Source organism: Stegodyphus dumicola, chromosome 2 (genome assembly GCF_044657685.1).
Source record: "Stegodyphus dumicola isolate Sdum_Otavi_A_Nest chromosome 2, ASM4465768v1".
Lineage (NCBI taxonomy): Eukaryota > Metazoa > Arthropoda > Arachnida > Araneae > Eresidae > Stegodyphus > Stegodyphus dumicola.
In genome coordinates, this window is record NC_140769.1 from 93,674,420 (window position 1) to 93,688,914 (window position 14,495).

Consider the following 14,495-nt stretch of genomic DNA (forward strand, 5'->3'; position numbering starts at 1 on the left):
TTTTCAAGAACTTGATTTAAATTTCAGGTGTTTTTCTTGATCATTGATTATGGACTTATTGAATGTGTAGCCAGCTTCAATTTTAGGCCGCATAATTACTGTTTAGGACTTTTTGTTTGTATAGAATGCCAGTGTTTTGGAGACCAGGTAAAAATATTGTTTGATGAATGATGATTATATTATATTTTTCCTAAGACTCTGATATTGTTGACATTTATTTTCTGTGTTTTTATTCTTTATTATATTGTTAATAAATTGGTTAAGTTCAAAATCTTTTATTGTCTTCAATGTCTGCACAACATATCTCAGGGAGCTTTTATTGCTACTACTGCTAAATGTTTAATTTCTTTAAACTTTAAACTTTGCTTTAGCATCATTTTGGTTATGGGCCACCAGCTCCTGAGTTATTTTTAGTGCAGACTTTTGAAGTTTAAAGTTAATTTAGGACTTAAGAGATTGGGGGCGGTTTTTGTTAAAATTCAAATATGGCTACTGTTAGTGTCATGCATAATATTGCTAAACTTGATGCATGTAATTATTTTACATGGTCCAAAGATATGAAGTTTGTCTTGAATGAAAAAAATGCATGGCTTTTGGTCAAAGGTATTGAAAAATGTCCTGATTTAGATGATGTTAAGGGTATTGCAAAAGAAATTATTGCCGACTATCAAAATAGAATTCGATTGGCATTATTGTTAATTTATATGAATGTAAGCCCTGAATATAGAAATTTGATATGTGAAATTGATGACCCGGTAGTGGCATGGAATACGCTTGCCAAATACTTCCAGCCAGATTTTTGATACGGCTGCACCTCATCATTTTTGTAAAAGTCGTGAATTGTTTGATACTTTTTCTCCTGTGAAAAATGAGAATATGCTAGTAGCTATTGATGGGGTAACTTTTCCAATTCATGGGAAGGGTACTGTTAAAATGAAATTTGGGGATACAGTTATTTTGCTTAAAGATTTGTTATACTCACCTGAACTGAGACGAAATTTAATATCTGGACCTAGGGTGGATATCAATGGAGCAAGATTTTATGGTAAAAATGGGCAAATTAAAGTTACTGGTGATGAAAATTCAACTTTGTACAAGGCTAAGTTGATAGGAAGTAACTATCATGTGTTCCCGAAAATAATCAAAAAGGGGGGCAAATCTGTAAAATTTGAGGCATCCACAGTTCAGCATAATAATAGTGAATTATGGCATGGTCGGTTTGGTCATATAAATTATGATACTATTGTCAGGACTAGTAAGAGACATTCAGTTCGAGGTCTTCCTGTGTTAAAGCACTCACCTAATTTGTTTTGTGAACATTGCCACATCAATAAGCAAAGACGAATCTCCTATAGACCCTTAGAAGGTATTCAAGTAAAGACACCGCTTGAAAGGGTTTTCTCTGATGTATGGGGACCTATTAAACATTCCAGGTAGGAATGGTGAACGTTATTTCGTTTCCTTTATTGACGAATATTCTCGTTATGTGGTAGTATACCCCACTGTGGAGAAAAGTCAGGTGTTTGAAGTATTTGAAAGGCATATAGCACGTGCGGAAAGATCTTTGAACCTTAAGTTGAAATACTTTAGGACTGACAATGGACGAGAATATGATAATGATCAATTCAGATCATATTGTAATAAAAATGGTGTAAAGCACGAATTTACAGATGTCTACACTCCAGAACAGAATGGAGTTTGTGAGAGATTTAATCAGACAGCTCTCAATAATGTACGTGCAATCTTACACGATAGTGGAATGAGTTCCGAATTTTGGTCAGATGCAGTAATGTATTTTGCATATTCATTTAATAGAATCTGTCATAAGGGCCAAGATAGAACCCCATTCGAATTATACACTAAGCGGAAGCCATCAGTACGTCATCTTAAGGCATTTGGAACGATTGCCTATGTGGGAATTCCAAAGGCTAAAAGAAATTCTAAACTTGATCCAAAGGCAACGAAGGGCCGATTGATTGGGTACAGTGTACGAACAAAAGGGTACAAGATTTGGTTGGAAAATGAGCAAAAGGTAGTAGAAACCCTAAATACTACTTTTAAAAGAGTCAATTGGAATGCAGAAAAGTGGCAGTGGAGCTGCACTGGGCACCCTTCCTGATTTGAAATCTGAAGAAAGGGTAGAGTTCCAATCTAATGATACTCCAGTTGGCTATTTTCCTGAAATAGAGGAAACAACCGATACCAATGTACCTTCTTCTATTATTGGCACTGATACTCAATCTACATTGAGACAAGTAACTTGGCTTCGTAAACCTGTTCCAAGGCCAGACGGCACTCGTACGGATGTGTATTATTTTGAGAGGGGTCTAATCAAAGACTACGATCACCAAATGATGTAGAAAGGTATTGCACTGAACATAATATTCAGTATGATCCTACCTTGTTTGATTTCAAGGGAAGCAATACTTATAGTGGTGAAATCGACCCAACTGGTACTCCTTCAACGTCGTATACCCGAGATAGCTGACTAGAGGTTTCAATTCCAAACACTTATAACCAGGCAATGAAATCTGTAGAAAAGCTTAAATGGATAGAGGCAATGGAAGAGGAAATGGCCAACATGCGAAAGCATAAGGTATGGCATCTTGTTCCACTTCCTAAAGACAAAACTCCACTAGGTTGCAGGTGGATTTTCAACATTAAACGTGACGAATTTGGAAACATTGTTCGTTTTAAAGCTCGTTTAGTGGCTCAGGGTTATCGGCAAATTAAATACGATACCTATGATGAAACCTACTCTCCTGTAGTCAACTTTTCAGTAATAAGGCTCTTTTTCTCCCTTTTAGTTGCACACCTTGGATGGGCAAGTATACAATGTGACGTGAAAAGTGCCTAGCCTATCTCTACGCTCCTTTATCAGAGGAAATTTACATGTCCCAACCGCAGGGTTTTGTGGAGCAAGATAAAGAAACTTTTGTGTGTCGCTTAGATAGAGAATTGTATGGTTTGCATCAGAGTGGGCGATTATGGTACTACGAGTTGGATAGAACACTATGTAACCTAGGGTTTATCAAGTTTAAGTGGTGTAATTGTGTCTATCGTTTTAAAGATTTTGTCATTCTGTTGGTTTATGTTGATGATATAGTTGTGTTTGGGAAAAGTGAAGTTCAGGCCAAAAGGATATTAAAAGTCCTGAGTTCACATTTTGATTTGAAAATTTTAGGTAAAACAAGAAAGCTTCTGGGTGTGGAGTTTGAATATGAGAACAATAGTGTTTTAATTCATCAGCAATTATATATAGAAGACATAGTTGATCGATTTAAGTCTTTTAAAATACAAATTACTTCCCTTCCAATAGTTAAAGGTGTGAAATACTCAAAGTCAAAGAGAAATAGTCAAAGTCAAAGACTCAAAGAGAATATGATAATGATCAATTCAGGTCATATTGTAATAAAAATGGTGTAAAGCACGAATTTACAGATGTCTACACTCCAGAATAGAATGGAGTTTGTGAGAGATTTAATCAGACAGCTCTCAATAATGTACGTGCAATCTTACACGATAGTGGAATGAGTTCCGAATTTTGGTCAGATGCAGTAATGGATTTTGCATATTCATTTAATAGAATCTGTCATAAGGGCCAAGATAGAACCCCATTCGAATTATACACTAAGCGGAAGCCATCAGTACGTCATCTTAAGGCATTTGGAACGATTGCCTATGTGGGAATTCCAAAGGCTAAAAGAAATTCTAAACTTGATCCAAAGGCAACGAAGGTCAGTACACAAGAAGAAACAAATGAAATGATGAATTATCCTTATAGAAATGTTTTGGGATGTCTCTCGTTTCTTTGCAACCATACTCGTCCGGATATAGCTTATGCTGTTAATATATTTTCTCAGTTCCAAAGCAATCCTGGTAAGTTTCACTGGGAAGGATTACTTAAACTTTTAGGGTACGTTTCCAAAACCAGACAGCACAAATTTAAACTGGTATGCAAGGAACTGAAGCTCAATATATATTCAGATTCGGATTTTGCTTCAAGCAGGGATTATATGGTGTCTATTGGTGGACAAATAGCTTTGTTGGGAGAATCACCTGTATCTTGGCATACATTTAAAGAAAGGGGAGTGAGTTTGTCTACTATGGAGGCTGAATTTATCTCCATGACTGAATCAGCAAAAGAATTAGTTTGGTTTAAAAACATTTTGGATGAATGCATTCAGTTTAAGATTGCAAGTAACTATGTTTCGAGGCCAATATTGTTTGCTGATAATATGGCTGCTACATATTTTACAAAATCACCCATTGAAAACTCGAGGACAAAACATATAGATGTGAAACTATTTTTCATTCGTGATCTATTGAACAGGGAAATTTTTGATTTAAAATATGTCCCAAGTAAAGATAATCTGGCCGATCCTATGACAAAACCGCTGACTAAGCAAACCTGATAAGATTTTGTGGAACAATTTTTTTATGAAATTTGTTTTGTGTGTATTTAAATTAAGAGTTTTGTTAATTTGAAAATATGTTATAAGTCATATGTGATGGATATTAGGTAAATGTAAAACTGTATAGTGTAGAATGTTGTATGAGTGACCAGGGCCCTGGGTAAAATGTATTGAGTGTATGATCATACATATGTCTTTGTATTGTTTTGTAACATGTTGGACTTTCTTGCTATGGTAAAATTTTTGAATAATGGGATAAGATGTTCCCAAAGAAAAATTTTCTTAAAAATTTCTGAATGAAATTGTGATATTCATTTATTCTTGTTCTGAATTTTGTAAAGATACTGGCATTCGGTTTTTATTTCAGGTCGGAGATGATGATGTGGGGGGCATTTGTTGGAAAATATAGCTTATTTTTAAACCTTTTACTGCATCATCTCTCCTCCTTGAAATGTTTATTTAGTTTAGTCCTTATTTTAATGTAATATAGTAGTTACTTCTACTTCTTTTTCTTGCTGCCACTATTTTCATTGAGAACGGACTGTTTCAATCTAATTGAGATGCAAAAACGAAACATGATGTTACGTCATCTGAAAAGTTGATTCGTGCCGATAGGTGATTGGTTGTCGTGAGATGACGTCATTCCTACTTCTGCTATAAGTATCTCGCGTCGCTCTGGCTCAACCCTTCTAGTTCCTGCTTTCCTGGCACTTGAGTGAGCGGTTTCCAGCCCCTTCAGAAGGATGCATGCAGTCCAGTGAATAAAGTGCCTTGGTTCCGGTTTGCGGGATGGCTGTTCCAGAATAAAGTTCCTTGGTTCCAGAGGCTACCATGTGAGTGACTGCCGTGGGCGGCATCCATGTTCTTCAATAAAGGCGGCAATTAAAAATACGTGAGCGGCGATTCCTTGTGCAAACGGAGTTAGGCCGGTTTTAAGTGTTTTCAAGAACTTGATTTAAATTTCAGGTGTTTTTCTTGACCATTGATTATGGACTTATTGAATGTGTAGCCAGCTTCAATTTTAGGCCGCATAATTACTGTTTAGGACTTTTTGTTTGTATAGAATGCCAGTGTTTTGGAGACCAGGTAAAAATATTGTTTGATGAATGATGATTATATTATATTTTTCCTAAGACTCTGATATTGTTGACATTTATTTTCTGTGTTTTTATTCTTTATTATATTGTTAATAAATTGGTTAAGTTCAAAATCTTTTATTGTCTTCAATGTCTGCACAACATATCTCAGGGAGCTTTTATTGCTACTACTGCTAAATGTTTAATTTCTTTAAACTTTAAACTTTGCTTTAGCATCACATGTCATTTTGCTTTCGAGAAAATTCCAGAAATTTCTCACGCGTGATTTAAAATCTTATAAAAAGGAAGAAAAACCTCTCAGTTCAGTAGTTAGTTTTGTTGTTGTTTTAAGAATTTGCTTAGAAAACTGCTCTTGTTGACTGATGCGAATTCGCAGATTAGATTTCTTTAGCTGTTTTGAATTAAACTCTCTTGAACGTTTGAGTAGTTAAAAGATAACCATCGTGAGATATTGTAATATTGCATGAATATCTGAGGAAATTTAAGCATTTTGTTGTGATAATAATAATTTTCTTCATTTTTCATCGGACTTGTGCAATCATTTCATAACGAACCCATATGCACACAACAATATTGTTAAATAAAATTACACTGAATATGAAAGCCAATATCAATGTCCACAGGCTCAGAAAAATGTCTTTAGGCATACTTTGCATAAAATACCATTGAAACTTCCACTAATCTTCCAGGTTTTACCATGTATAGATTTATGTTAGTTACCATTCACACATTTTCACGTACCTAGATTTTATTAAATCTGAAAGAGCTATTTCCAATCCTTGTGAATTTTCTATATACTAAGTAGAAAATCTTTTATGTTAGGTATTGAAATTAGAGCAGGAGACTTATAAATGTTCAATGATGTATAGCTAACATGTAGACAATGCCAATTAGAATATAAACCAAACCAACTAGAAGTCTGCTTATGGCAGAGGTTATGATAAGTTAAGATGTCATACCATGACTTTCATGGCTTCATTTTCATTGCATGGGATATATGTGGGGCTTACTCTATTTCTAACCTTCTTATATGTTCCTTAGAAGGCAAGAGCTTAAAATTAGAACAACATACAAGATGATTCAAAGCTACTGTGAATAATGTTGTTTTTCAAAAAAGAAATCTCAGCTGAAATCTTATTTATGGCACATTTGCACTTTCTTAAGTATCATATTCTGTTCCTAAACAGTGCATAAAAAAGTTTTTAAGAGAGGATTGGATAATAATTCCAGCTGTTGAATGCGCAGATTTCAGACTTTACACCCTGTAACACAGAAACAAAGAAGAAATCATTTATGAACACTAGGCAAAGAATATGCATTTCTTGGAGTTTATAAGTAACATAAGTTCTGAGCTCTGTTAAGTCTTACATAAGTAATTAAAGGGAATTATCTGCAATCTAGTTCTGTCTACTCAGTATGAAACAGTTTGGCCTTGTCTCTTCCCAGTTACCATGTCTTGGAATGGGTCATATGAGTTATATAAATATAAACTTCATGAGAAAGGTCACAGTAATTAATGAAATATTGAAAATAATCACGAGAAAGTGTGATGAATATGAATTATTCAAGTCTCATTATATAAATTTCAGCAGAATTAGAATAAATGTAAAATAATAAAACCTTTTTTTTCTTTTCTTTTCTGTTCTTTCTTCCATTTTCCTTCTATTTTCCTCTAACTTTTTGCGATATTCTTCATCGAGTCTTTCCTACAACAAAATCCTAGTTTGTGATTAAACACAGAAATTTGAAAAATGGTTTAAATAACATGCCTGGAAATTCTTTGATTAATGGAAAAAGCAATAAGGCTTATATTGCTCAAATCAAACATGCAGAACCATGATACAGGGTTAACATAGACATTATTAGCACATGTTGTTATTCCTTTAAAACCTTTTTCTTTTGCTAGTATCTTAATTGATGATAGCTTAGTAACAAAGTCTACCCAGCCTCATTAAAGAATGAATTAACTGTTAGGTACACTGAAAGTTGGAGAAAAAATTCAGGTAGATTACAAGCAGTGATTGAGGAGTTTATTGAAACAAAATTTTTAGGCTACCAAACTAGGTGGTTTATCAACTGAAAGAATTACTGATAGTGAGAGAAGACAGACAAATTAATGCCAATTCAAGACTCACACATCCTTTATAGTTATAATACACACTGTTCTAATAAAACTTTGGCATTTTCAGCCTATGCATCTGCTGATCAGTGACTTGATTCTTTTATAGTATGTCATTATCCTGCATGTCTAATATATCATGAATCCATTTCCAGCTTAATAAAATGTCACCATTTGTATGGAGAGGAAAAGACAAAATGAACATTTTTCTTATTCTAGAAAATCTTCTGTACAATAGATATAAACTTATGGTTAAGGGGTATTTCTTCATGAACAGACATACAGATATAAAGAACACCAGGAATAATATTTTGAAGAGCTAAATATGCCTAACTGTATAGGAATGAAATTTTGAGGGGCCAATAACAATTCCTTATACTGCAAAATGCAATAATTTTTCAAAATAAAATTGGTTTTATAACCTTAAGTACAGTTTGCAAATGGCATTCTTTCTGAGAAGGAGTTTTGGTCCACAGACTAGCCTGTATCTGGGTTGCTCAAACAGATAAGAAAAATTTCAAGATGAATCCACTTTATGTAATTGAATCTTACCATCTACTTTTGGGGATTCTTCAGACACAAAATACTTTAACATGAAAAAAGCAACGAATTTCATATGAGCTTGCAAACATAAATTATCAATTTCAGCCTAAGCCATGTAGGTAGGCCATATTACTAGCATATATATTAAAAAATCCTGCAGCTAAGAAACATTTCTGCCTATGATTAGTTAGCAACCCTGGCATCTTAACTTTTGAGAATATGATAGAATTTCACCAGGAAAAACAAGATAAAAGAAGAAAGGCATAACAGTAATAATAACAAATACTAGAATCCTGTAGAAAAATATTCTTTATACCTGTAAAAATGTTAAATGATTGGATTAAGCTTTTTATTTAATCCTAATTCTGGATTAAAATATTTTCATTTTTAACAGCCTTGAAATCATGTGACATATATGCTAATTTGTCATTTACGTATCATTTCACTTGTATTTTCACTCATATGTTTTCTTTTCACTTGATATTTAAATTTTAAAATTTTCTTGCTTTTCTGTATAACATAAAATTTTATACTTCCACACTGTTTTGAATTACAAATTTATGCTCAGAAGTCAAACATTATGAGATGCATTCTTTCTTCTGCAAAATTAAGTTATTAATGACAACAATAGACTTTATAACAGGACATCCTTGGATGGTTATGTTTTCATATAAAAATTTCAATATTTAAAAAATATATATACTATAAAGAATTCTTTAAAAAATCACCATATTTTAAGTAGAGAAATATGTTGTTACTGCGCTGATTTGAGAAATATTCCAACAGGTTAAAAACTTAAATATAGACATATTTCTATATTGGTTTTTCAATTTTTTTAGTTATTCAAAGACTCAAATTAAGCATGATTATCATGTAAACAGTACGTCAAGAATTATAAATTTATATAAACATCTTTAAACAAAGAATAAGATCTGATATATACTAACTTTTTCACCTTTTTCTTGCAGAAGTTTTTGCCTAGTATATTCTTTTCTTCTTAAATGTCTGTACACGTGAAATTCCCCACTTCCAGCTCCAGCACTTGAGCCTTTTGCACATGAAAGTAAATGAAAATATTTTATGAATATACAGCAAATTTAACTAATAAAATACAAGAAAACATTTCTAAAGTGATTCCCCATGATTTTAGTTTTCACTCACAGTGATCTTACAGAACATGTAAGATGATAATGCTCAATGCAGATGTTATATTTATGTTTTCAGATACACTACTCATTTTCAGAGATGGTCATAATGAAAGGTTTCACTGAAATATTCTTAATAAACAATATTCATTAACAAATAAACAAGATCTGCAACCCACTGGAAAGGCACCAAAAAGCTCTGATGAAGCAACGCATCATGTCATTAAAAAGTATTTTATGTGGCTATGCATGTAGCATTCCTCCAGATGGTTTCCCACTTCTCCAGATATTTTTGCATGCAGATAATAATCCCTCCTCCTATGGGAATTTCAGCATTTTAATAAGCAAGTTTAGCAAGTTTAGGTCTTCAATAAAATCTTGAAATTAGCTTTCGGTATACATACAGCATAATGTGGTTTCCTTAAAGGCATCACATGCCTTTTTTGTCTTCATTTTGAAGTTCTGGTGGCAACAATTTGCACAATGCCAAGTCTGTTTAACCCTATGATGTTCTCTTAAGCAAAAATAGATCACTGAGCACATGGGTAGACAAAGGCGCAAAAAAACAAGAACTGCATGGAAAAAGTGTTCTGCATGGAAAAAGAAGTATAAAAAATAGATGGCACTGGATGCATCTTTGAAATAGACATAAAGATACCTAAACAAAAGTTTCTTACCAAAGTCGGCAGTAAGTTCGGTGATGGTGTAGATAATCAAAAAGTATCACAATACTTAGCATTTTATTTTGAAAGCCATGAAGTGGTTTTTTTTTTGGGGGGGAGGGGTAATTCAAGAATGCATATTCAAATGCTGAAGACCTGATTAGATACAACCAGAAAAAAAATAATTAATTCTTATTTTATTTGTTTATGTTTTATGTTATATTCTTCAGTTGCATAACAAAAGATGAATTTAAAGAAAATCAACATCCTAAGAGTAACATAACATTCATGGCTGTGTAATAGGCTGCTCTGAATAAAATATGGAATTGAATTTTGAAAATCTATAAGTAGCATTATAAGAAATGTTAAATCCTTCTAGAACAGGCCTCAGCAACCTTTTTGGCTGCAGGTCAAAATCAACCATAATGTGTGTATTAAGAAGATGTTACAGGTCAGTGGTATTTTCATTTTAAATTGGTCTTTTTGATGAATAATAAGATAAATTTTATTGAGAAAAATAATTACAATACACTTTCAACTTTATATTAAAAAATAAAAATTATAATTATTATAAAAACAAACATAACTGAATGAACTTTATTTTTTTATTTTTCTCTTCAATACTAATGGCTATCCTGATGTTGAACTCATGACATCAATTTAGTCAAGTTTGGCTTCGTTTTCACGTGTGAAAATATTTGCTCGCATTTATAAGTTGAACCGAATGCAGATAAAATGGCAAAGCTCCTTTTTTTTTTTTTTTTTTTTTTTTTTTTTTTTTCCCCACTTATGAACAAGTGCTACAGCTGAGAGTGAACTACAAAAACTGAGATAATGACATTAGTGCTGTCAGATGTCTGTCAAGGAATTATGGATTTGCGTTGCCAAACTTATCAATTTTCCCTTGAAATTGTTACAATTTTTATCTTTTAAAAATAAAAGCATATGTTTGTTACTGCAACTTTGCAATTAAACAAAAATGTTATTGTTATTATTTATTTTCAGTTTATTTGTTTGTATTTTCAAGGTTTTGTTTCATATTTATGTTTTATAATTTATTTTTATACATTATTCTTGATTTTTGGAACTCGCTTGAAATTACAAAATGAGTCACTTAGTGACTTGCAGGTCAATTGTTGCTGAGGCCTGCTCTAGAATATGCAACAGCCTTTTGGAATAGAAATCCTCATCATAAGATTCAACACAAAGTGAATATATTTCTGCATGCATATGTTAAAAGGAACATAATAACCATATTGAAATCATTTTACACATATTATCAACAACCTATCTAATTTACAATTATAAAATGTGTATTATGCTAAACCATAAACTCTATCTAAACCATGTATGAATAAAAAATCTGACAAACATTATTAAATGCATCTGTTAATAAAAAAAATCTTTTGTTCACTTCTAAAATTTGTAGCTTTTGATAATGCTTCTTGCTTTCACACAAACTATATAACTTATGCTGCTCCACTCTCCAAATACAAATACAGTTGGTAAGTTTTACCCTTGCCTACATGGATGACGAAACACGAATTGAATAATTGAAGAGACAGGTTTGGAGGCAACTTTCGCTAGATAAGTCTGTCTCCTGCCTGCTCAACAATTATTCACATATGCATTTTTATAAATTTTTAGGATTAAAAAATTTATTGGAATTATATATTATATATTTATTATATATTCATAGATTTTATTTATTATATATTCATAGATTTATGTACTTGCACTTGATTTACATATGCTCTCAGAATTTATATGATACAGTCAAAAGTCGTTAATCCGGACTCGTCTGGACTGCAGCGATTCCGGATTATCGATTTTTCCGGATTATAGATCATCAGTTTAAATCTGGTAAGATGGCATGCAGAAATTATAAAATTAAAAATATGAAACCGTAATTTATGAAATAAAGAACAATTATGATCTAAAGGGTATCAAAATTTACAAAAAAAAAAAAAAAAAGCTTAATATTTATTTGTTTACTTTATTAAACATTTCTTTCAATGTAAGTTGTTTAAGTTGCTTCATTTTATGCGATAATACATTCTCTTTAATTCCATAAACAGACATAATTTCTTGTTCAGTTACAAAGTTCCGCTGTTCAAGTCCTATAATTGCTGTGTCGAGAATACCGACTAATTTGTCAATCGAAATTTTTTCGTTTTCAATAACCTCTGTCACTTTCTTCGCTATCGGAAGCGATTTATAATGACGAGGCATTTGATTTAAATCATATCACAGACGGAGTACATCGAGAGGAAATACCACATTTAGTAAGCAATTATAAGCCAAATAAAATAAAAACATCTGCCCTTAAGATAAGGATAGTGTTGACAGATCAACTTTCAATTCATTGCGCTCCGCGGCGTTAAAGATAAACAAAGGATATGTCTTTATCCATTTTTTGCAGCAATTCCACTTTTTATTTAATGGACTCCGAAAGATACTTTCGCTTTGTATATCCTTTACATATTAGTAAATATATATCGGAAATTCTATTTGAAATAATCGAAAGTTCAAGCTTACTTTTATAAAATTGCTCTAACAGTCTGCAAAAAATAATAAGCCGGATCCAATTCGAAGATTAAGGAACAATGTAATCTGCAACATTAACTGAAATAGATAATTAGATAATTTTAGTTTAGCTTATCCCGTCCGTTATACATTAGACGCGCATTCGTAAACGTATTTTGCGCACGCGCAAATTCTCAGCCGTAAAGGTCTTACGCGCATGCGTCAACGAGATGCATGTGCAGAAAGTTTGTAGCTTTGAGGTCCGGATTATAGATCATTCCAGATTATGGGTGTCCGAATTAACGACTTTTGACTGTATTGTAGATTAATTCGCAGCAATAATTAATCATTTATTTGTAATTCAATTTCATTTAAAATTTAAATTTGCTTTTTAAGAATAGAGAATGTTTGTTAACTTATTATATATAATGTCATACTTAACTTGAAGTAAAATTAATCTTCTACAAAGATCTTCTAAAAGAAGCATATACGTAACGTAAATATAGAAAAATAGCTTATAGATACACTGTAGTTCCATTATAACTATGAAAATAATTTATTCTGCTCTTTCATTACATAACATATCTCCTTTTCTTAATGTTAAAATGGTACTTACGTATTAACGCAAACAGGCCAAAATTCGCATAAATCGCCAAATTTGGCGACCCTACTTACGGCAACCCTCCGTGTTATACGTAGTTTTGTAAAAAGAAAAAATAACACTGAGCGTGTACTACCACAGCAATGGGTTTTCGCAGAATTTGCCGAGAAAAGAAAGAGACTTTTTTGGTTACTGTACCTAACAGAAGCGCCGTTACCCTCATGGAAAAAATTTGCGAAAATATCAAGGAAGGAAGCATCGTTTATTCGGATTGCTGGAAAGGATAGAATACAAGTGAGTTTGAAAATGCTGGATTTCTGCATGGAACTGTTAATCACAAATATAACTTTGTGGATCCCAACACAGGCATTCACACACAACATGTAGAGCGCATGTGGGGCTCAGCCAAATGGCGCAACAAAAAACAGAGAGGAACAGCCCGTCATCATCTTCACTCATACCTTATCGAATTTATATGGCGCCAAGCTCAAGCTGTTAATGGCGAAGATGGTTTTCAATCAGTGCTAAAAGCAATAGCCAAAAGATTTCCGCCGAAAAAATAATTCTGCAACTTATTCAAATTCAAAACCGGAAGGGTTTAACTGCTATTTTATATTTTAAAACAAAATAATATAAAAAACTGTATTAAAAATTATCTGTAATTAATAAATGTACATTTTCTTTCTATTCATACTTTTTTACTCAAACTGACAAATCGTGCCAACCTGGTTGCGATAATACGTAAGTACCGTTAAAACATATATATATATATATTCAATCTTTGACATTTACCATAAAAATTCCGATGTGGAAACCACATGACTTCCTTGTACGGCCTATTAAATGAAAAGTGAGGTGGGATTCTATCTTGTTGAAAGAACATTTGCCACTCACTACAATTTTGAATTTGCTTAGTTTGAAAAGTAAAGAGATCTGTTTCCTGGATTCTATCTTGTTGAAAGAACATTTGCCACTCACTACAATTTTGAATTTGCTTAGTTTGAAAAGTAAAGAGATCTGTTTCCTGGATTCTATCTTGTTGAAAGAACATTTGCCACTCACTACAATTTTGAATTTGTTTAGTTTGAAAATAAAAGAGATCTGTTTCCTATCAAAGTATCCACTGAACTTGATAGTGGTTTAAACAAAGAGGGGGGGAGGATAAGAAATTTACAACTCATTCACCCACACTGGTCACTGACCTCAGAAGAATCTCAAATATGCTCATTTATGGACATTTACAGCCCTAAAGTAAACAAAAGAGCCCACAACCATTTATGTGAAATGTGGTCTTATCTGATAAGGCTATTTTAAAGAAATTCTGATTCATTAACTTTTTTAAACTTCTGGAGCATGCTAACAATGTATGTAACTTCTTGGCCTGTTA

At 32.6% G+C, this 14,495-nt stretch overlaps 1 protein-coding gene across 1 annotated transcript in view; it reads right to left on the minus strand.

Annotated features, from left to right (window-relative positions):
• The window catches only part of LOC118196829 (uncharacterized), a 33,816-nt gene that overhangs the window by 9,561 nt on the left and 9,760 nt on the right, over positions 1-14,495 (minus strand). Inside the window, exons 3-4 of the mRNA XM_085810910.1 lie at positions 9,122-9,222; positions 7,133-7,218 (exon numbers count right to left, since the gene is read on the minus strand). Of these exons, the coding sequence (XP_085667036.1) occupies positions 7,133-7,218; positions 9,122-9,222 (187 nt within the window). The remainder of the gene's footprint in view (positions 1-7,132; positions 7,219-9,121; positions 9,223-14,495) is intronic.